The 24,320-nt window shown below is 40.4% G+C and overlaps 1 protein-coding gene across 1 annotated transcript in view; it reads left to right on the plus strand.

Moving 5' to 3' along the window:
• The first annotated feature begins 417 nt into the window (after positions 1-417).
• LOC306872514 (phospholipid-transporting ATPase ABCA1-like) overlaps positions 418-24,320 on the plus strand; it is a 151,931-nt gene continuing 128,028 nt past the window's right edge. The window contains exons 1-2 of the mRNA XM_079421115.1: positions 418-665; positions 16,799-16,910. Of these exons, the coding sequence (XP_079277241.1) occupies positions 16,845-16,910 (66 nt within the window). The 5' untranslated portion in view covers positions 418-665; positions 16,799-16,844. The remainder of the gene's footprint in view (positions 666-16,798; positions 16,911-24,320) is intronic.

The raw sequence follows: 24,320 nt of genomic DNA on the forward strand, positions 1-24,320 counted from the left end.
CTTTTCAATGATTTACTCATTTGCCACAATGATGTAACATACTTAAAATTGTCTTAATTTTGGGGATTTTCTCAACAAATATTGATTAATGTGATAAATGTGTCATGAAAGGTATTTCATGTTATAAATTTGTTATATAATTGATTTGACGGGCTTAATGAAGAGATGTGCAGATTCATTAGTTTCTCTTTCATAGTCTCAGGCCCTTCAGTTCATCTGAGGATGGCTTTACTGCTGCTGTAAAACTCGTCAGATATTTTCTGCTCGCTCTTAGCTGATTATTAACTGGTCACACTGGAATCTGATTTACTGTGAGCTGCGTAATGCCAGGCAGAGTGATCATAAACACAGAGCGTCTGATCAGAGGAGCGCAGCTGCACTCGTGGGTGTGTTCTGCTCTGCTCTGGGTTGTGTAACACACACAGGCTCACCTGTAGCCATAGACACACGGCTCATTTGCACTGTATTATCTGGGGAATGAGAGAGAGAGAAAGACAGTGAGAGGTAGATTAGAGAAAGAAACAGGTCGTCTGTATCAGGTCAGCTGGTTAATTTGCTTGTCGGTGTTGAATTGTTAGTTGTGTAAAGTAAGCGCTGGTGTCTGGATCGTATCGGACACTCATGATGACGAGCTGACGGTAAAATCTACTCCGGTTACAACACAGGTGAGCGTTCGATAATGTTTTTGAGCTGGACTCGGCTGTGTTTATGTTGTGCCAGGTTATAACTATAACAACTAAAAAACAATCAAATATTTGTTAACTAGAAAAAAATAAAATTCATTTTGTTTTTATATGATTTATAATATTTTTAAAAACATGCTATTTCAGCTATAGTTGTAAAAGTGACATTTCTCATTTTCATGTGAAAGTATAACTTAAAAAAATGGAATAAAAACAAAAACCTAGAAACTATAATAAAATACAGCAAATACAGTAACTGACATTCTCAAACCTAATACAAAAACATGGATATCAGTCTTAAATTTTTGTACATAAATATACAGTATTTAATCAAATTTCCTTTTTAAAATTATTTTATACCAACTACCAATTTGATCACATTTCAATAATTTAAAAGGGAAAAGGAGTAAATATGTATTAAACAACAAATGCATGAAACATGTGGTAACAATTAAAAATTCATAACAGCTCCAAGTTACTGAATTTCAATTATTTGCTACAAACATGTTTAGAAAAATGTTTATAATATGTGCTTTAAAATTAATATATAAAACATTAATATTTAATTATAATAAAATATAAAATTTATTATATAAATTATTTTATACTTAATTTATCAACCCCTTCACTCAACTTCACATTTAATTCATTCAAAAATATTTTATTTTTATATGTATTTATTATATTATATTTATTTATGATGATATACATTTTCATGTGGTGAATGAATTGTGAAATTAAGCAGCATGTCGAACTGAACAATGTGGATAGACATACTGTTGAAATATACTGGCATTCAATTCCTCTGGGTATGTCTTTAAAAAATATTGACAAGTTTCCTTTAAAATGCAAAAAAAAGTCAATTCTACTTTGTCATCAATTACTGAGTCTGAAGACCTGATGCTAATTGGCTAATCTCACGGGATCCATGTTGCTAATGTTGCTAGTCACGACCCCAACAGTTAAGCAATCAAGCCATTTTTAAGCTTTGAAGTGAAGAAGAGGGAGAGTTTTACCTTCTATTGTTAATTAAACATATTTGCTGATGTTTTCATGATCTGCGTCCATCTTCATTTATTCAGTCCTGTGTTTGATTCCTCCACAGGGTTTACATACATTAATATGCAGAAAATAAGTTAAGTGGATGAGGCATATTAGAATGTAATTGTTGGAAACAATACATCAAAATAGCTTGAAATATCCTGTAATAACATGTATGCCCAAAAATATTTTTTTTTTTTCAAAGAAAATATGAAAAACGTTTGTTTGTGTATTGCTTTAAGTACTTTAAACAGCATTTCTGTAATTTTATTATGATTTTTATGCATGCCGATTTTTTCAGACTACATATATAATTGTGAAAATTAATTATATGCAGGACTAATGAAATTGACTAATGAAACAGAAAAAAAATATAATCAAATAAATAAATAAAAAAAAAAAAGATATGGCGACCATATGCATAATCTAAATGATACAATTTCCTTTACAAATAAAAATACAACATTTTTAAGCTAAAATTTGAGGTCAGTCCTCTCTGATCAACGTTTTGACTTTCCCCAATATAAAAGTGTTTCCTCGCCGGACACTTTGATGTTTGCTTGCTTTGCATTCAGCAATACATCATGAGATTATGCAAAAATATGAAAAGTATTCATTTCAAAACAAGATATCGTCTTACTGAAAGCAGGGCTTCAAAGAATAATATAAAGGTGAGGACCTTCACAGATTTAAATGTGGCTTAAAGAAAGAGTTCAGCAGGAATATTCTCTCACTTCATGTCGTTTCAACAGTATTATTTTCTTTCTTTTGTGAAACACCAAATGAGATGTCAGGCGCCATGTCTCGCTTTTCACGCTTGTTTTCAATAAATGGAGCCTTTAGAAGTGTTTCTCCCAAAAAAAGCCACTGTCTGCCTTCAGAAGACTTGCAATGCTTGTGCACCGTAATGCAGCTTTTTGAAGCTTGACAGAATAAATTACTATTTGCTTTGCTTGCATGCAGAACAGAAGCCTGAACATTCTGCCTTTTTTTGTGCTGATTTTACTGCCAAAACTTAAAATGAACTACTAAGCAGTGATTATTTCATACACAAAAAAAAGGAAGGTCAAATGTAGTGCAGGAGCATCAAACTCATTTAAGATTAAACCTCATCAAATGGCACTGTTTTATTTACCGTATTAAACCTTGATCTATGCTTAACATCTACACATTCTCTTCTGAAGCTAAACTTCATGCTGCTTTAAACAACAATGTTGTAGTAAAATGAGAAACAATTTACTCCATATTCTGTACCAAATGTGTGATTAGAGAATATTAATCAGACAACAGTATACTAACAGGCTTTAATAAGCAATCTAAAGCCGAAAATGAACAAAGTCAGGCTTAACCTTGTGGAAAAGAAAAGCATATTTTAAAAAGATTATTTATTACAGAAATAAAAACATTCTTAATTGTGAAATGAATGTGATGTTTCCTGACAAATAACTGCATGTTAACTGGTATTAAACGAACATGTATAATAAATTTAATTTATATTAAATGCATTTAGAACTTAAAGATGATTTAAGTACATAAATATTTTAATAATTACTTCTATTGTCTTTGAAATATGGTTAAAGTACTGCTGAATGTACTGGCACACATTTATGATTAACTAAAATTTACTGTAGTGTAATTTCTATTGAAACTGATATGTCATGTATTTAAATATATTTGTAATGACGAAGTTGCAATTTAGTACATTTAAAATATATTTACTCGTGAATGTTCCGGAATGACACGTGACGTCATCATGTGACGTATATAATGCTCCGCGCAACATTTCACTAAACTGGCGAACGATTTCAGCTTCAGCGCGGATAGTGAGGAGCTCCGATCGCTGCTTCATTCCAGTTTACACATTTTTCGTTGTGTGAATGTTGATCTGCCTTCAAAACACCTGGTAAAAGAGTCGCATGATAACGCGCGTCATCAGCCTTTACGGCATTTATCCGGCTTTTGTTCACACAGCGCTCGTTCCGGGACTGAACCCGGCAATGTTACTAGGTCCCCAACCCGGGATTGGTCCCGGAATCAATCCCGGGTTGTGGTTGCATTCACACAGAAGGCACTCTGGCAATTTTCTGGCAATGTTCCGGGACCAACGTGCAGTGTGAAAGGGGCTATGGTAATATACATGACAAAGTTAATGTATTTGGTCTTGGCGGAATAGATCTGCTACGCTGACCTCACTGGGCTGGTTTGAACAGATCGCACCGCATGCAGTGTAGACAACATCAATGGGTTCCAGAGTATGTGAGCGGAGTGGAGCGCCAACAATTTCCTCTCCGCGCTCCGAGCATTTAATAATCACTCCGCTCCAGCTCCAGCTCTAGCTCCCTGCTCCCGCTCCTCTTCTCGCTCACTGATATCATAAACAACGCCTTCGCTCCGTGTCTAAAGTGTTTCAGTATGTTTGAAATATCATAGTTCTGTTCATAACGTATATTAAAAGAAGAGAGGATAATAAAATACAATAAATACATTAACAGGAGAGTTTCAAAGCATTTATTGGAAGTGTGTAAACTTTTTTTCCTACCACATGACAAGCTAAAATCAGCATTAAGGTATAGCCTACCTGCTGCTTTTTGCAGTGCCAATTTTGTTTCTGATGAATAGAACAGTATGTTTTCATCAGTTATTTTACTATAATTGCTTAATTTCTTACAGATTTCTGCTCATTCGAAATCAGATGAAGTAGCACTGTAAGATTAGCTACATTTGTTTAAATGCATTATTGAGAGAGCGATTGCGTGTGAATAAGTGTCGCAGTACTAGTTTAAATAAGTAAAGTAAAGTCGTGACGTATTGTCAAGTATGGTGACCCATACTCGAAATTGGTGCTCTGCGTTTAACCCATCCAAGTGCACACACACAGCAGTGAGTAGTGAACAAATCCACACACACACACACACACACACACACCGTGAACACACACCCGGAGCAGTGGGCAGCCATGCTGCAGCGCCCGGGGAGCAATTGGGGGTTCGGTGCCTTGCTCAAGGGCACCTCAGTCGTGGTATTGAGGGTGGAGAGAGCGCTGGACATTCCCTCCCCCCACCTACAATTCCTGCCGGCCGGGGGCTCGAACTCGCAACCTTTCGATTACTAGTCCGACTCTCTAACCATTAGGCCACGACTTCCCCCATCATGCTTTCACCTGGAAATATTCAGTATCAGAAGGAACAAAGTTACAAATTCCTTGAGAACTATAACATCAGCTCAAGTCATCATAGCCTTCACATTCTTTTTTATTTCAGTGATCCTTCTCTATCAAGCTAGCTAAATATGTTTAACATGTGAATTCTTGCTAAATATACAGTTATATTACGGGCCACTGGCATGAATTGTACTCGTGATGAAGCGGTGGTGGAGCACTCTTGGAGCAAGTGAAAACGTCTCGTATGTAACCCTCCTTCCCTGAAGTGGGCCATCCTCTGCTTGGAGACGGCATTCCCCTTCTGCCGGCCTCCGTGACAGACAAACAGCTGGTCTGAGGTCCTGAAGCTTTGCGTCCTGTCCACATAGCATCTCAATGCTCGGACAGGACAAAGCAAAGCTAGGGCTGGGTCTGCCTCCTCCGAGGGCAGCGCTTGCAGGTTCACCACCTGGTCCCTGTAGGGAGTAGTGGGAACCTTGGGCACATAGCAAGGCCGGGGCCTCAGGATTTCCTGGGAGTCAGCCAGCCCAAACTCTAGGCACGAATCATCGACGGAAAATGCGTGCAGGTCCCCTACCCTCTTGATGGAGGCCAATGCCAGCAGGAGCAGAGTCTTCATCGAAAGAATCTTTAGCTCAACTTTAGCTGCAAAGGCTTGAAAGGGCCCTGCTGTAGTGTTCTGAGCACTAGAGACATGTCCCAAGAGGGTATAGAGGGGGGCTGTGGAGGATTTAGCCTTCTCGCCCCCCTAAGAAACCTGATGACCAAGTCATGCTTCCCCACCGACTTCCCACGGGGTCGTGGTTGGCAGCAATTGCAGCCACATAGACTTTAAGGGTAGAGGGAGACAGCCTTCGCTCCAACCCTTGCTGCAAGAAGGACAGCACGACTCTGATCGGGCACATCCGGGCGTCTTCTCGATGAGAAGAAGCGATGGTGTCAACTACCTCTAGATCACCTAGAAACTCCGCGTCCCGTCCAGGGACCAGACATGAAGGTTCCAGAGGTCTGGACGTGGGTGCCATGAGGTGCCCCGTCTCTGAGTCAGTAGATCCTTCCTCAGAGGAATCTGCCAAGGAGGGGCTGTCACGAGGAGCATCAGTTCTAGGAACCAAGTCCGAGTGGGCCAGTACAGCGCCACGAGCAAGACCTGCTCCTCGTCCTCCCTGATCTTGCCCAATGTCTGTGCGAGAAGGCTCACTGGGGGGAATGCACACTAGCGGAGCCCCCGCGGCCAGCTGAGTGCCAGTGCGTCTGTGCCGAGTGTTTCCTCGGTCAGGGAGTAAACAACTGGCAATGAGAGGTCTCTCAATCACTCTCAGACCACTCTCCGGGGAGCGCAGCTTGTGACAGCTCGTCGGCTGCCTGGTTGAGCAAGCCCGGAATGTGAATGGCACGAAGCGACCTCAGATGCTTCTGACTCCATAGGAGGAGGTGGCGGGCGAGTTGTGACATGTGACGGAAGTGTAAACCACCTTGTCAGTTGATGTATGCAACGGTCACAGTGTGTCCGTGTGGACCTGTACGTGCTTGCCTTGTAAGCGCCTCTTGAGACGGTTCAAGGCCAGGCATACTGCCAGCAACTCTAGGCAACTTATGTGCCAGCGCAGTTGGGGGCCCGTACAAACCCCCGACACTGCAAGCCCGTCGAGTCTGGCCCCCCACCACAGCATGCCTGGAGACCTGTTCCAGGGGCACTCCTGCCCGGAAAAAAGGTCTGACCTCGGGACTCGGCCATGGAGCCAGTGTTGCCATATGCGCCAGGAGCCTCTGAAATTATTTCAGTGGTACCGCCATCCTGCTCTTGAATGTATTCAAGCAGTTCAACACCGACTGAGCACGTTCCTGCGTGAGGCATGCTGTCTGATCGACCGAATCCAACTCCATACCGAAAAAAGAGATCCTCCGCGTCGGGGAGAGTTTGCTCTTTTGCCAGTTGACCCGAAGGCCAAACTGGCTGAGGTGCGAGATCGCCAGGTCCCTGAGTTCGCACAACTTATCCTGAGACTGAGCCAGTATGAGTCAGTCATCGAGGTAGTTGAGAATGCAAATGCCCTGTTCTCTCAGGGGAAGAGGGCTGCCTCTGTAACTTTCGTGAAGACACGGGGCAACAAGGACAGCGGATGTGGTGTGGGAGCGGGGACGGACGCAGGGGGCCACCCTCGGCGACGAGAAGTCTAGGGCACTGCAGCCAGCGGATGGGTGGAGGCAGCAGCTGCCCGCCGGGGTAGAACGTGTTGGATCGCCTCAGTCTGCTCCTGAGCAGCCGAGAACTGCTGGGCCATGTTCTCGACTGTGTCACCGAAGAGGCCAGCCTGGGACACAGGGCCCTTGAGGAACCGAACTTTGTCAGCATTCCCATATTGACCAGACACAGCCAGAGGTGACGCTCCTGGACCACAATTGTGGACATCGCACCACCCAGAGACCGCGCAAGGACGTTCGTCGCTTGTAGCGCGAGGTCAGAAGCGGTACAAAGCTCTTTCAGAACTTTCGGATTGTGACCACCCTCGTGCATGTGCCTCAGTGCTTTTAGCCTGAAGAACCTGCAGTAAAGCCATAGCGTAAGGTGGAGACAGCTTCTTCACAGGCCACATAAGCATCGCCTTAACTGCATCGCAACCGACCGCTCCACCGGGGGGACCCCCGTATACCCCCTAGCTGCACCACCATCAAGGCAGATTCTGGCAGTAAAAGGTGCCGTTCACGAACTGGTAAGCTCCCCATGCACCTCCGGGAAGAGAGGCACAGAGGCAGGGTGCTGAGAACCAGCGCAAGCTACCCCGAGAATCCAGTCGTACAACCTCGAGGGCTCTGGACACGGTGGAGATCTCCTCTCGAGCCCTGCCCTCTCAAGATGATCATCTTCCCACCATGAGAAGATGCCTCATCCACGAACGCCACCTCAGCATGCTTACTGCCCAGGCATATGAGGCAGCGATCATGACCATCACCCGGCACCAGGTAACAACCGCATCCAGAAACGCACGGGTGACATGTTGTCTGTAGCAAGACCAAAGTCATATTTACAAAGACGTAACGTCAAGTTTGCCAGATGCAAAGTCGTCTTTAAAAAAATGCACCCGTGAATGCTTTTTTAGGGAAAAGCTCTTTTAGCGTGCTGAAGCGCACAGGGGAGATGGTCGCCTGCAACACAAACAGGGGGTAGTGCAATCTGATGTGTGCAATCCACTCAAGACAGGAAGAACCACCGCTGCTGAAGCGCCGTACCGCCAGAATGAGAGTCTTCTGAAGAGCGTGCTCAACTCGTTGAATTCACTCGTCAGCAGAAGTCAGGAACAGAACGATGTAACCACTCGGCTCCAAAGTGAAAAGCTGAATATGCTTCTGCACCTGCTGCCTACTTATACTCACGCTGTGATCAGCAGCAGCTGGATGCAATAATCGCATGCAAATTTGCATTGGCTCGTTTAGTTACACTCGAAGTGGATTAGTCTCTCTAAGCGAGATCCCAATTCATCGGTCACCGACGTGACTCGGAGTGACCAACGGATAGGGAACCATGATGCTCAGACTTTTAAAAAACCCGCTCCTCCCTCCAGTAGAAATTACACCGCTCCGCTGCATACTCTGATGGGTTCTGTTGTCTTTTGTCGGATCGCACAACTCACGTCCGGTTTAGACATGGTGTGAGTTTTTAAATGGGTTATGTTATAGCCCTGCTTGTTTTTAATGTTTTTTTATGAAATATCTGTATTGACTGCATGATCATATCATCTTATTATTTACTGTGAGCCACAAAGTAAAGCTTGGCGAGCCGCGCAATGAGTAACACTGTCCTAAATGATTAAAAGTAAATGTAAATTCATTGAATATTTGAAAAATGGGTTACACTTTATTTTGATCATGCACTTTAGACATTCTACTAATTATAAGTAACTCTACTAATTATAAATAATAAGTCAATACAGATATTTCATAAAAAAACATTAAGTAACTTTGCAACTACATGTCTACTAACTCTCAGAGTAGACCGTTAGGGTAGGTTTAGGGTTAGTACAGTAAGTTGACATATACTTGCAAAGTTTCTCATAGTCAGTATGTTGTATGTTGTGGACGCATCAAAATAAAGTGTTAGAAGATATTAAGCAGACAGTCGACCAATACTCGAATGACTGCTAGTTGGCATGTACAGTAGTTGCAAAGTTACTTACTGTTAGTAGAATGTCTAAAGTGGACAATCAAAATAAAGTGTTACTGAAAAATATTTAAAAAATAAACATTTAAATGAATTAATATTGAATAGTTGTACCTTTATTTTTCATATATATATATTTTAAGGGATTGTATATTTGTGCCTGTGTATTTTCAAACTCATAACCATACATGTAATAAAATGTTAATTACCCATCTACTTGAACTACATCAAAATAAATAAATGCAATAAAAGAGAAAGAAAGAAAGAAAGATCTATCTATCTATAAAAAATAATGTCATTTAACTGCTTTCCACTGTAAATTATATAATAAATCATAGTTTTTACTTGCAAAAATCATAGTATTTTACAGTAAAATGACATAGCGACATTACATCATTTAGTTTTTCATGTGGTATAAGGAAATTACAGTTAAACAGCTGGATTTTACTGTAGAATTTTTGCTGTTTGTTTCTGTACAAATTACAAAAAATTTTTTACAATATGAGTCGTTTGGACTTCCTGCCATTTACACTCTCTTCTGTACAGCAAAATCATCACACAAGTTGCGTTTTCAATGCTGTTTAATGTCTGTGATATATAAATTTGCAGATAACCTTCCTGCAGAGACATTTTAATATCCCATTCAAATTTTAATCTCTGAAAAAATATATCGCTGGCTTTTCAGTGTATGCAAATGCTGCCGATCCCATAACGGCCTTCAATTTGCTCTCTGACCTTTTTACTACAACACGTTCACACACCTTCCACTTGTGAGTCCTTGGGTAATTGGCCCCTAAAATTAGAGATAAGTGTCTGTGTGTGTGTGCGTGCAAAGCCCCATTTCCCACAGAAATAAATTCTGCGGTTGAGATGGAATGGAAAAGCAATGGCAGACAGTGATTCATAAATAGGAAATTACTCCCTGCATATTTCATACAAGGTTCCTGTGTTGGTCATTTTTCCTGCACGATGTTCTGGCTGATGCCTGATGAAATATTTACTGTAACTAGAGACAATTACTAGAGAAAGACAGGGCCAGGGCCAGAGAAAAAGACTGTAACCTGCTTCTGGATCACAAACAGGAAATGGGTTTTCTAAACAGTTAGGCCTAACGTTACTCATCAACACTCAATATATTCATATGCAATCATCTTAAACCTCCTAATAGAAACTATCTAAATACTCTTCGTGGCATTTAAAACATCAAACAACACGCGACTGAATATTAACTAAATTAAATAACGTACTTTTTGCAGCTGAAGTACTGCTCTTGAGAACTGTGCCCACCTAAATCTCCTCAGGATTAACCTCCAGATCTTTCTCTCAGGCGCTGATCTCCTTCATTCTAGTAGCGGCCCGCCAGAAACTAAACTAACCCGGGCCAGAGGCAGATACACTAAACTAACTCGGGCCAGAGGCAGATACACTAAACTAACTCGGGCCAGAGATAGAGACACTAAACTAACTTGGGCCAGAGATAGAGACACTAAACTAACTCGGGCCAGAGGCAGATAAACTAAACTAACTCGGGCCAGAGATAGAGACACTAAACTAACTCGGGCCAGAGATAGAGACACTAAACTAACCCGGGCCAGAGGCAGATACACTAAACTAACTCGGGCCAGAGATAGAGACACTAAACGAACTCGGGCCAGAGGCAGAGACACTAAACTAACTCGGGCCAGAGATAGATACACTAAACTAACCCGGGCCAGAGATAGAGACACTAAACTAACTCGGGCCAGAGGCAGATACACTAAACTAACTCGGGCCAGAGATAGAGACACTAAACTAACTTGGGCCAGAGATAGAGACACTAAACTAACTCGGGCCAGAGGCAGATAAACTAAACTAACTCGGGCCAGAGATAGAGACACTAAACTAACTCGGGCCAGAGATAGAGACACTAAACTAACCCGGGCCAGAGGCAGATACACTAAACTAACTCGGGCCAGAGATAGAGACACTAAACGAACTCGGGCCAGAGGCAGAGACACTAAACTAACTCGGGCCAGAGATAGATACACTAAACTAACCCGGGCCAGAGATAGAGACACTAAACTAACCCGGGCCAGAGGCAGATACACTAAACTAACTCGGGCCAGAGATAGAGACACTAAACTAACTTGGGCCAGAGATAGAGACACTAAACTAACTCGGGCCAGAGGCAGATAAACTAAACTAACTCGGGCCAGAGATAGAGACACTAAACTAACTCGGGCCAGAGATAGAGACACTAAACTAACCCGGGCCAGAGGCAGATACACTAAACTAACTCGGGCCAGAGATAGAGACACTAAACGAACTCGGGCCAGAGGCAGAGACACTAAACTAACTCGGGCCAGAGATAGATACACTAAACTAACCCGGGCCAGAGATAGAGACACTAAACTAACTCGGGCCAGAGGCAGAGACACTAGAGGCAGAGACACTAAACTAACTCGGGCCAGAGATAGATACACTAAACTAACCCGGGCCAGAGGCAGATACACTAAACTAACTCGGGCCAGAGATAGAGACGCTAAACTAACCCGGGCCAGAGATAGAGACGCTAAACTAACTCGGGCCAGAGGCAGATACGCTAAACTAACCCGGGCTAGAGATAGAGACGCTAAACTAACTTGGGCCAGAGGCAGATACACTAAACTAACTCGGGCCAGAGATAGAGACACTAAACTAACTCGGGCCAGAGATAGAGACACTAAACTAACTCGGGCCAGAGGCAGATACACTAAACTAACTCGGGCCAGAGGCAGATACACTAAACTAACTCGGGCCAGAGGCAGATACACTAAACTAACTCGGGCCAGAGGCAGATACACTAAACTAACTCGGGCCAGAGGCAGATACACTAAACTAACTCGGGCCAGAGGCAGATACACTAAACTAACTCGGGCCAGAGATAGAGACACTAAACTAACTCGGGCCAGAGGCAGATACACACAACTACACCGAGTGTGGACCTGCCGCAAGTACAACAGCTTTCAGCCGAGATCGGCCCAGATAGAAAAAAACGTCTCTCAGCCAGAAGTGTTTTGTAGAGTCGGTGCGGATCTGGCCCATTATCTTCTCACCGATGCCGAGACTGAGCCGACAGTGCTGCATTTTAGCCAGAATCGGCCCGAGTGTGCTTGCTATCTGCGCGACGATTCCAGGATTACATCGACAAAATAATCTTGTGGCCAGACATGTTATCACACTCCCACGAGTTAATATCTTGTGGCCAGGACAAAACTAGCCTAAGTGAACCGAACATATCCCCTCCCGGTTGCAGTAAATGCTTCGTTCTACTTTTCGGAGATCATCTACTCTTCCCTGTGGATGACCTCTGACCTACTTTCTGTACGGTCTGAATTTCTGCACTTTGAATTTTAAATATTGAATTTGATGTTCTGAATTTCTTCTTCATCTTGAAAACTTGAAGCTGTAGTTTTTAAAACTGGATATTTGCATTCAAAGAATTCAGAACAAAAAATCCGCTGTTTGAAAATACATGTCTATTAAAAAAACTGGCATAAAAAAATTCAGTTGTTTCATTTCAAATGTTCATTATTCAAGTTTAAAAAAATCATATTCAGAACTATGATAAATGCCACATTATATTCAGTTTTGTTAAATGACACCTGTCAATAATTCAAATTTACACAATTCAAATTCAAATAGTTTTGTCATATTATAAGATCCATATCCCTGAAGATTTTTTTTTGCTGAGAAAATTATACGTCCTTTGAAAAGAAAAAATGCACACATATTCCCTTAACAGGAGACTCACTCTAGAAATGGAAATGTCCTTCGCTAAAGGACAGTGTGTCACAAGAAGATGAGAAATTGTTCTGACAACTGAATATGTATCCTAACAGAAGGAGCATGACCCTTGGAGAAGGAGAGTAAGTTATCTATCTGATGGTTAAAGATCTGGGCTAGTAACCCAAAAGGTTGTGGGTTCAAATCCTGGAAGGGACAATTCGTGACCTCGAGAGTAACCGAGTTCCCCTGCCGCCATCGTGTCCTTGATCCAGGCACTTAACCTCAGGTTGCTCCAGTGGGACTGTCCCCATAATAATTGTACTGTAAGTCACTTTGGAAAAGACAAATAGCTAATTAACTTAAATGTATCCCATATGGGCAGACAGATCGCGCATAACGTCTATTAACCTGCCCACAATAAACAACCTCTGTGTAATTTAACATTTTCTCATTCAAATAAGAAAGCCCTTTGGTAGATGTTAGGAAACAGTACATTTAAACAACAGACTATACAATTTTATCTATTTACAACATATATTATAAATGTGATTATTTTAGCTGCAGATACAATATAGGAAATCAGACCAGTAGGGCCAGATCTGTAGGTTCAAACCAGCCCAGTGAGGTCAAACTGGCAAGAAAAGCACTGTAAGACTAAGTAGATTGCAGAGATGGGAACAGCCCGGCGAGTAAACAGTGACCAGACCTTTGAAATATGACCAGGGAGATTACAGTGGTGAGGTAAATCCAGTCAGACCAGCGTAATTAGATCAAACCAATATTATAACAGCTGTAAGATCAAACTAATAAGACCACTACAGTGAGATCAAACCAACAAGACCACTAACAGAACAGACCATTAAGATCAGATTGGTTAGGTCAGACCACTTACACCAGTTCAGTGAGATGAGACCACTGACATCTGGCTGTTAAGACCAGAGCATTAAGATCACAGATATAAAATCAGTAAAATCATCAGACCAGTAAACAAGATCACAATGGTGAGATTAAACCAACAAATCCACCATGGTGAGATAAAACCAGTAGAATCATAGCACAACAGTAAAATCAGACCATTAAAACCACAGCAATGGCCTATGAAATAAGTGTGATTACAGTGGTGAGATCAATACAGTAACACAGAAGTATCAAAAATTATGATCACAGCTGTGAGATAAAACCAACAAGACAACAGCAGTGAGATTAGACCATTGAGATCAGATCAGTGAGATCAGACCAGTAAGACCACAGCCGTGAGATCAGATCTGTGAGATCAGACCAACAAGAACACAGCGGTGGGATCAGATTAGTGAGATCAGACCAGTAAAACCACAGCCGTGAGATCAGATCTGTGAGATCAGACCAACAAGAACACAGTGGTGGGATTAGATCAGTGAGATCAGACCAGTAAGACCACACTGGTGAGATCAGATCAACAAGAACACAGCGGTGGGATCAGATCAGTGAGATCAGACCAGTAAAACCACACTGGTGAGATCAGACCAACAAGAACATAGCCGTGAGATCAAATCAGTGAGATCAAACCAACACGAACACAGCGGTGGAATCAGATCAGTGAGATCAGACCAGTAAAACCACAGTGGTGGGATCAGATCAGTGAGATCAGACCAGTAAAACCACAGCCGTGAGGTCAGATCAGTGAGATAAGACCAGTAAGACCACACTGATGAGATCAGACCAACAAGAACACAGCGGTGGGATCAGATCAGTGAGATCAGACCAGTAAAACCACAGCCGTGAGGTCAGATCAGTGAGATAAGACCAGTAAGACCACACTGATGAGATCAGACCAACAAGAACACAGCGGTGGGATCAAATCAATGAGGTCAGACCAGTAAAACCACAGCTATGAGATCAGTTTAGTGAGATCAGACCAGTTAGACCACACTGGTGAGATCAAATCAATGAGATCAGACCAACAAGAACACAGCGGTGGGATCAGATCAGTGAGATCAGACAAGTAAGACCATATTGGTGATATCAGATAAACAAGAACACAGCGGTGGGATCAGATCAGTGAGATCAGACCAGTAAGACCACACTGGTTAGATCAAACCAACAAGAACACACCAGTGGGATCAGATCAGTGAGATTAGACCAGTAAGACCACATGGGTGAGATCAGATCATTGAGATCAGACCAGTTAGACCACACTTTTGAGATCATACAAACAAGAACACAGCGGTGGGATCAGATCAGTGAGTTCAGACCAGTAAGACCACATTGGTGAGATCAGCTCAACAAGAACACACCAGTGGGATCAGATCAGTGAGATTAGACCAGTAAGACCACATGGGTGAGATCAGATCATTGAGATCAGACCAGTTAGACCACACTTTTGAGATCATACAAATAAGAACACAGCGGTGGGATCAGATCAGTGAGTTCAGACCAGTAAGACCACATTGGTGAGATCAGCTCAACAAGAGCACAGTGGTGGGATCAGATCAGTGAGATGAGACCAGTAAGACCACACTGGTGAGATCAGACCAACAAGAACACAGCGGTGGGATCAGATCAGTGAGATCAGACCAGTAAAACCACAGCCGTGAGATCAGACCAACAAGACCAAGGCAGTGAGATCAGATAAGCAAACTAAACCAAAGTTCAGGTGTAAGTGAATATGTTATGTGCACTTAATAATGTGCTATTTTATGCAACCGGGAACATAAAAGCTCCTCCAAACTAGAGTCATGAACTCTACTGAACTCTTTCTTATCGAGAAGAGTGTCTTCCTGGAAGAGCGTATGTTTGAGGATGACTGTGAGCTCATTTCCAGAGAAGTATAGGTGACCCTGACACCCACCTTTCCCACTAGTCCTAATTAAAACTCCCTCAGAGTCAGGTTTATTCTTATGCTTTGTTAAAGACACTGCAGTCTCCTGATACACACACTCATGCACACCCACACACACACACACATCTGTTCTGTAAAGAGTTCTTCAGAGCGTCAGGAAGCAGATAACCACTTCTTTGTCGCTTTTAACGTCTGTTTCCAGTGTGAAGCGGTGAAGGGTTGTTAGGGTGACTCTATGTGGTGTGAAGATGTGGAGACAGTGGAGTGTGAATGTGTAACTGATTGTTGTTTGGGAAGGGTGAGAGTTAGTGTGTGAACACAAACCCCGGAGGGTTTCCCAAAGGACAGCACATCTGCACAGATCCAAGAGAGGACGTCAAAGCCAGCATATACAGGTTACTGTAGTCCTCTGGGAATTTAGTTTTAGTCTTTCGCCTACAAAGTTCCTTTAGAAAGTCATGTCACATTCATTCATTTTAGTCCACTTTGTTTGGACTGAAATTGCATATCATTGTAGATAATGAAAATAACATGTCTGTTGACGTCAATGCTCTGTTTTCTCAGAAGTGAAAGACTGCATATTTTAAATGTGTACTGTCTCTGCTCAAGGTTTATTTAGTCAACATTTAGGAGAACACTATCAAATAAAAGCCTACAAACATGGAGTGAAAGCCACAAAATTGATGTGGCCATGAGGATGGAGTTGGACATCTTTATCAAATCTCACTGAGAAAACTAAAAATGTTGCATTTTACCTCATTTATTTGTGGCTGCCAATGGAAATCAGACCGTGTGGTCTGATAGCTGTTACCGGACGTTTCTGTATTCAACAATGTTGATGTGAATCTGATACTAGAATGGTTCAGTGTAATGAGAAACGCCACTTATTGATCACACACTTACTCAAATTGCGTGATATGATTATGGTTTTCCCATCAGTATGTCTGTTGGTGGTTGTTAGACATTATTCCCCCTGACAAACTACAATAACATTGGACATGCAGCCGATACAATTTCACCTGCAATACAAAAAACACACAAAAAATTATGTTGCAATACTAGTTTTAACACATTGGCTCCTGTGCAGGATCTGGAGTTTACAGTATATGCACCAAAGACCAAGCATGCTTTTGTGTTTAGTTAATTAACTGTCTGTTGATAATAAATTTCATTTTTTCCTTTCTCTACAGGGCTAAAAGAGTTTATATTCCCATAGCAACGTGTCAACTGCTGATAATGAGTCTCCTGACACAACTCAGATTGTTACTGTGGAAGAACTTTACTCTACGGAGCAGACAGAAGGTACACGCACACAAACACTGTATTTTGGGAAAGCAGCCCATGAACCGGTTTATTCACAGCAGCCGTGACCTTATACTTTGCTGTGCATCTCATGTCAGTCATTGTGAAAAATATAGTTTTTATTTTTTGACCTGCTGATCCTGTTATGACAGTTTCAAAAAGTTGTTTCACAGCAGATGCATGCTTTAGTACCCTTATACCCAGGTGAACAACAAGTGCACTTCCATAATGTACTTAAAGTGCTCTATTTTTGCGCACTAATTTTGTACTTAATATACTAAAAATAATACTTCTTAAGATAAACTTAAGATCATATAAGTGTACTCAACCATGCTATTTTGAGACACCATTAATATGAACTAAAATGCTCTTTTAACATACTATCTCTGTATTTTAAAAATGTATTTAGTTACCACTTGTAGTACACTTGAACCGATCTTTCATTCACTAGTACACTCAAGTGTCCTACAATAGTAGCTAAATACATTCTTCTTACAAAAGTTACTGAGTAAATTAAGTCAAATGGAATTGTAAAATAAAATATATAATAAATAAATAAATAAATAATACTATTTATAGCACTATTTAAAACCTGCTTTCTTCCAAATACTGGGCCCCGTTGAAGCTTTGGTATAATGTCAATACTGCATTAAATGTATTAATGTATTATTAGTAATTAGTAGGTACTAATATTAAATATCCCACTTATTTATTTATTTTAAGAATTTTGGGGGTTGAAGTTTGAAAGTGAGGGTGGGAAACATGAGTAACAGTATTTAAAAAATGTATATAAGGCATTTGAAAAGTAGCCCAAATAAAATTTTCTAATACAGTTTCAATGTGACCTTCATAAAAAAACAAAAAAAAACAACAAATTGAAATCTGTTCAAGCAAGCCCAGGGACATAAAAGTTCCTATTAAAGAAACACTCGAATACAGAATGCGATCTGTTGTTTTTAGAGAAAGAGGAGGCTCTGGCCGACCTGGAACAGGTGTGCGTAAGAACAAGCAGATTTCATTGGTCTTTAGAGAGTGAAAAACAGTCTCACCTTCACAAGGGCTGCGAGACACATGCGTGGGATTATTCATCACCTGGAGAAACAGCAGCACCGCACTGACTGTCACATCTCACAGCTCCTCTGGAGAAAATGATTGATGAGAAATGTCACCTCCTCAAAGACAGAAACCACAGCCTCATGCGATGAGAGAGAGTCGGATCAAATGCTAATGATTATAGGGTTTGTTCAGTTCATCTGCTACGGTAATGCCAGTAATAAGCATCATGATGCTGGGGGTGGGCTTTGTCAAACTAGTGGTGTGTAATGAAGTTGATTATTAGATAGTGGTAGTTGGAAAACAGAGCATTTAATGAATTTAAAGAGAATCCATTCAAATCATTGATCAGATATATATCTGTGGTCACTTGCCTTACTTACACTCTTAATAAAGGCTCTAAAGGGATTTTTCTATAGTGATATCATATAAGAGCCATTTCTGGTTCCTAAAATAACCTTTCAGTGAACAGTTCTTAAAGGGATAGTTCACCCAAAAATGAAAATTCTGTCATGTATGAATGTCTTTGTTCTGTTGAACATTTCTGAAGAATGTGGGAAACAGAGCAGTTCTGGGGCACCATTGACTTCCATAGTATTTTTTGTTTCCTACTATGGAAGTTAATGGTGCCCCAAAACAGCCTGATTACAAACTTTCTTCAAAATATCTTCCTTTGTGTTCGTCAGAACAAAGAAATTCATACAGGTTGGAACTACTTGAGGGTGAGTAAATGTACTATCCCTTTAAAACAACCACTATTACAGAGTGAAGAATATTTTAATAATCTAAAGAACCTTTTTTTCCACTATAAAGAAACATTTATCCAATGGAAAGATTCCATAGATGTTAAAGGTTCTTCATGGAACCATTGGATAAACAGCTTTTATGTTCACCCAACATTATAATTTGCTAATAATGTCCTCACCCTCAGATCATCCAAGACGTAGATGTTTGTTTCTTCATCAGATTTGGAGAAATGTAGCATTACGTCACTTGTTCAGCAATGGATGCTTTGCATTGAATGGGTGCCGTCAGAATGAGTCCAAACAGCTGATAAAAACATCACAATAATCCACAACCAATCCACACCTGTGATAAAATCCATCTGCTGCTGTCTCTCACATCAAATGCCAGCCATAGAGCTGTTTTAGACTGTTTTAGCTTGTAAACGGTGCTTGTGTAGATTTCTCTACTGATTCAGACAAAACCTTTTCACCGGAGGAAGCGTTATTATGGATAGAGGGCTGGTATTTTGCTCAGAAACAATTATTTAAAGTTAAAATATTTTAATAATGGATTTGTTTCTTATAAACACAGCTTTTGTCTTCTCAAAACATTAACTGATGGACTGGAGTGGTGTGGATTATTGTGATGTTTATATCAGTTGTTTGAACTCTCATTCTGACGGCACCCATTCACTGCAGATGATTTATTGGCAAATTTTCATTGCACTTAAAATCACTTTATTGACTTGCCTCACCATCACAGAATGGACAGGCTGAGTTTTAGTCACTTTTCATTTTATTCACTAACATCCTTAAAAAAAATAAAATAAAATAAACTTACTACAGAAATATAGACTTAAGTGCAAACAGAATGTAATGTTTTGGACAGTTAATTGAATGTCATTTGCAATTAAATGAAAATGTATTATAGTTTAAATTTATATTAAACGTCATAAGCTGAACTTTAGAGTGTTTTTTGGCCCACTTAAGTATAGGACTTAAGTACAGTGTTAATGCAATTCCATAATTACTTCTGTTGTCTTTGAAATACGGTTTAGATATTGTAATTTGACTCATTTGAGGCTGTGATTGGACAGACTTTGGCAGAGTGTGCGGTCACTGGATTTGTCATTTTGATGTATGTGATTGGATGTGCTGATTTCTGAGTGCAGTATACTGAGTCTGAATGGCTCTGTGCTGAACGCCGGTTGGTTAAGTGTCCTCACTCGTGTCAAGAGCCGCCGCCGCTCGCCGTGCTGGCCCAGGTGGGCGGAGATTCGATTCGTAAACAGTCTCCGTCGAGCACTTGTGCTGCTCTAATGGTCTCTCTGATGGTCTGATCTGCAATTATAAGAGAGAGACAGACAGACAAACAGGGAGACATCTGTGCATCAAAGAGCAGCCTGTCGAAAAAACTAAGTGCTTAATATGTGGAAACAGCATCCTTTTTGGTTCAGAAATCTAAATGTGTTCCATGAAAGAGGCTCAAGTTTTATTAGGACGTTTTGCATGTAAACTACTGAGTTCAACCAATTCCCCCATGCCCGTGTCATTAACTCCTCACCTGTCGTCATTCTCACCTGTCTAATGCGTTTCTAATGAGACGTGCTCAAACTAATGGAGCCTGATGACTGCAGCGGACAGCAGGTGAGACAATGAGAGGTCAGAGGTGAAGAGGAAAAGAGATAATAGCCATGCAGATAAATATCATTTTGAAAAGGATAGTTCACCTCAAACTAAAAATTCTGTCCTTAATTATTCACATTCATGTCATTACAAACCCGTATGAATTTCAGTATTGCATGAAACATAACAGGTGAGTTTTGCAGTGGGGTGATGAAGCACAAATGCAGTTTGCATGTAAAATAAGTGCAGTTGTTTTGATTGAGTCTTCAATGTTTCTAGGGGTGCACTGACATTTAGCCTTTTTTATAATCGGATAGCTATTCCATCTAAATAATGGCAAGAAAACAAGCCTTTCAGAGTTAATGTTGGCTGCAATCTATGGGAGCCTGTTTACGTCATATGATAAATGCAATAAATAAAAATAAATAAATTTAAAGTACTTAATTGTGACTTATCATCTCACAATTCTGACTTTTTGTCAGGCAATGCTGAGAAAGAAATCTGAATTGCAAGATGTGAATGCAGAATTGTGTCATATAAATGCAGGTTTGCAAGATATATATTAGCAATTCTGAGAAAAAAAAAACTGAATTATAAGATAAAAAAATTAAATTTTATTTTTACTTCATGCTTTTGTTCAAACAGTCTTCCATTGTGAATTTTCTGGTCTTACAGATGATTTAGTTGAGAATCTTGTCATGTCGCCAAACTGTGCTTCTGCAGAACAGCGGCTCTCGTTCAGATCAATTCTCTTCATACGGTTACTTCAGATTTCATCTGATCCTCAGCCAAACTTCACAACATCAAAGTCTTGATGGAAAATAAATGTTCAGAATTTGCATTTCCATGAGTCCATGAAGGCAGCTCAGCTGTAGAGAGCACTTTAATCAGAGCTGTTATATCGCTCTCCAATATTGTGATATAAATCCAAACTAAATGCAACATAATTGCCATAAAAATGCATTAAACTTACAATAAAAGCTATGCAAATTTGAATCCATGAATACATCATTCGGGGAGCCAACTGGTGATTCATCCGTTCTCCTGTTAGCATTTTTTGCTTGAAAATCACATGCCTTGAAAATCAGGATGCCTTGTTTAAAGGAATAGTTCGCCCAGAGATAAGAATGTGCAGAAAACGTGCTCACTCTCAGATCAAGATGTGGATGAGTTTGTCTCTTCATCAGATTTGGAGAAACGTAGCATTGCATCAGTTGCTGTGATGTTAACTGATGGACTGGAGTGGTGTGGATTATTGTGATGTTTTTATCAGCTGTTTGGACTCTCATTCTGACGGCACTGCAGAGCATCCATTGATGAGACACTGATGCAATGCCACATTTCTCCAAATCTGATTAAGAAACAAACTCATCTACATCTTGGATGATCTGAGGATGAGCAGATTTTCAGCAAATTTTCATTATGGTCCACTATTCCTTTAACTGATAAATTATCTGTATTTTTTATACTTAATGTGTATAAAAATAACTAGTAATATGTCAATTATAGCATATCAGGCACAAGGTGAAAAATCATCAATGCATGAATGAAACTTTCAGTCATTTTATAGAGATTACTAATCTTTAGGGCTGCCCTCTAATAGTCGACTAACCGTTATTCTACCAGAAGAGGCTTAGTCGCTTAGTCGCAGAAAAAAAAAAATCATTGGCGAAGTCATGCAGTCCATGACGGACAGATTGCTAATGGCTTGTCTTTGTGGTAATACAGTACATCGAGCAGGACATTCAAACGCATCATTCATCGACCTTAAATATGGCTTATCATCTGAAAGATGTGAGTAGTAGCAACTTTACATGGCCGCTCAATCCAATGTTAACCAAGAAAAATGTGCGCTATTCAGGTGTCTGTGCCGAGAGTGGAAGCTGAGCACTCACTGCAGGACAGATGGAGGCGCCAGTGCGGTCATTTGCTCTTAAAATACTCCCTCATTTTTGCTCATACAGATAAGAGTAATACATCTTTCGAATCTGTAAAGACGTTTATTTTTTTACTCTCACAATAACAACAAAACCTTGCGCTTTTGTAAAATAATGAAAGCAAACAGAATGCACTTTCTGCCAGCGCGATCTCTGTGAACTTGAGTGCAAAACTCCGAAACTCTGTGTATGCTTGCCTTACAGACAGAAAAAAAAAAAAAATATATATATATATATATATAGACAGTGTAGTGTCTACTTTCAAATGAACCAATTCAAATAGAATTTTTTTTTCTGAGATTATGTAATCCATGTGAAACATGCATACATGCGCATCACTACTACGGAGAAGACGAGTCAGTGTCGACTTCATCTCTTAAACAGAAAAGCACTAGTTTATCAAGAAATTATTAGTGTTAATCAGGGCTCTGAACCGGTTCAAGGTACAAAAACGAAAACCGGAAACAAATGAAATTTTGACTGGAACAGAACCAGAAACAAAATCAAATTTTATAGTTCCGAACAGAATTGAAAATTTGAAATGGCCATTAACCCGTTAATAACGTTATTTTATCATTCCATTTAATATTTGAAATTTTGCTGTCAACCAATCAGGAATTCAAGTAGTACAGACTATACAAATGTGATGCTGACACGCTCAACTGTGAACTCTAGTCGCTATGGCAATGAATTCTGCAATCCTCTGTTTTAATGGGAGGTAGCAAAATCTGACAGGGTAGCACAAATCATCAGAACACCGGCATTAGAGTTTATCTGACGACAGTGTAAGATGGATTCAACTAGAGGCTTACATAAAAAGGAATATTTATGCCTATACACTAAATATCTTTCACGTAAATCATTGACAGATTAACCAAACGAAAGAAGAAAAAAATATGCTGTTAGGCCTACGCTTCATTGTAACGCACTCCAACGTTCTCAGAAAGGAAAACGAGATGGCAGAAAGTAGTTTTCGTTATTTTGCAAAAGCTTACAGTTTTATTTTACAGTTTTATTTGTTTTACAATAGCTTGACAGTTTTGAATGATGTCTTGCATCTGTATAACCAACCAGCGTTGGTATGGCCATATCGCGCTGGCGCCTCACGTGCACAAAAACACATATTTTTGCGACATTGCAGCCTGTTCATTATCAAAATAAAATACAGTTAAATGGACATGTAAAAAGTTACAGTGCTCCATTGTCCAATCGGTTGCGTTCAGCGTGATCACCGCCTCACTGTGCTGTTATTGCCGATGTGAAGGATGATGTTTTTGATTTACGGCATTTTGGCCTACATCATTTCTGAATAAAACGTAATAAAATGTGACGCGGCTTACTAGCCTTTGTTTTTTTTTCCTCAAAACGTAATTTTATACAAGTAGCGTTTTTTTTAAACAATGTGCAGCAAACATTTTTAAATATCTTAAAAAAAAATACTTTAATGTCTTTAAAGCATTAATAGATTTTCAACCAATTGACTTTTTAGTTTTCAAGCCCTGGTGTTAATGCAACCCTGGCACATTCACAATCATTACTTCAGCCGGTGTGCTGTGGCAAGCTTTATGCATGCGCTTGAGCGCTTCTTAGACTATGTGGGCAATTAAAGGCTCATTATGATTTAAATGCTTCCTTAATAATAGGGATGTGCCCGAATCCGAATACGGTATTCGGAAAGGTAATGATGTGTACTACGGCAACTGTAAAGGAAATAAATACGATATATATGAGAAGTATATATTTCAGTGCTCTCAGGGAACATTATTAATATGCAGGACACTGAAATCACTTAAGAATGCGCGTTTGCTTTTTACTTTCACTTTTGAGATTCACGATCACAAGCAGCCTGATCTACTAAGAAGCGACAATACTTACCACACATTTCACAAGATTAGATGTTTGTCAGTAGTGCTCAGGATCTGTAAATCATTCAACATCATCCTATCGGTCATCTCTCCTTACCACTCTCTGTTTATGTGGTAAGTGAAATTTTATAGGTTACTGCTAGTAAGCGGCTAACCGTGTCCCTTTTGTGGCTCTGTAGAATGCATTATTAGTTTTCCGTGCCT

This window comes from Barbus barbus (assembly GCF_936440315.1).
Source record: "Barbus barbus genome assembly, chromosome: 1".
NCBI lineage: Eukaryota > Metazoa > Chordata > Actinopteri > Cypriniformes > Cyprinidae > Barbus > Barbus barbus.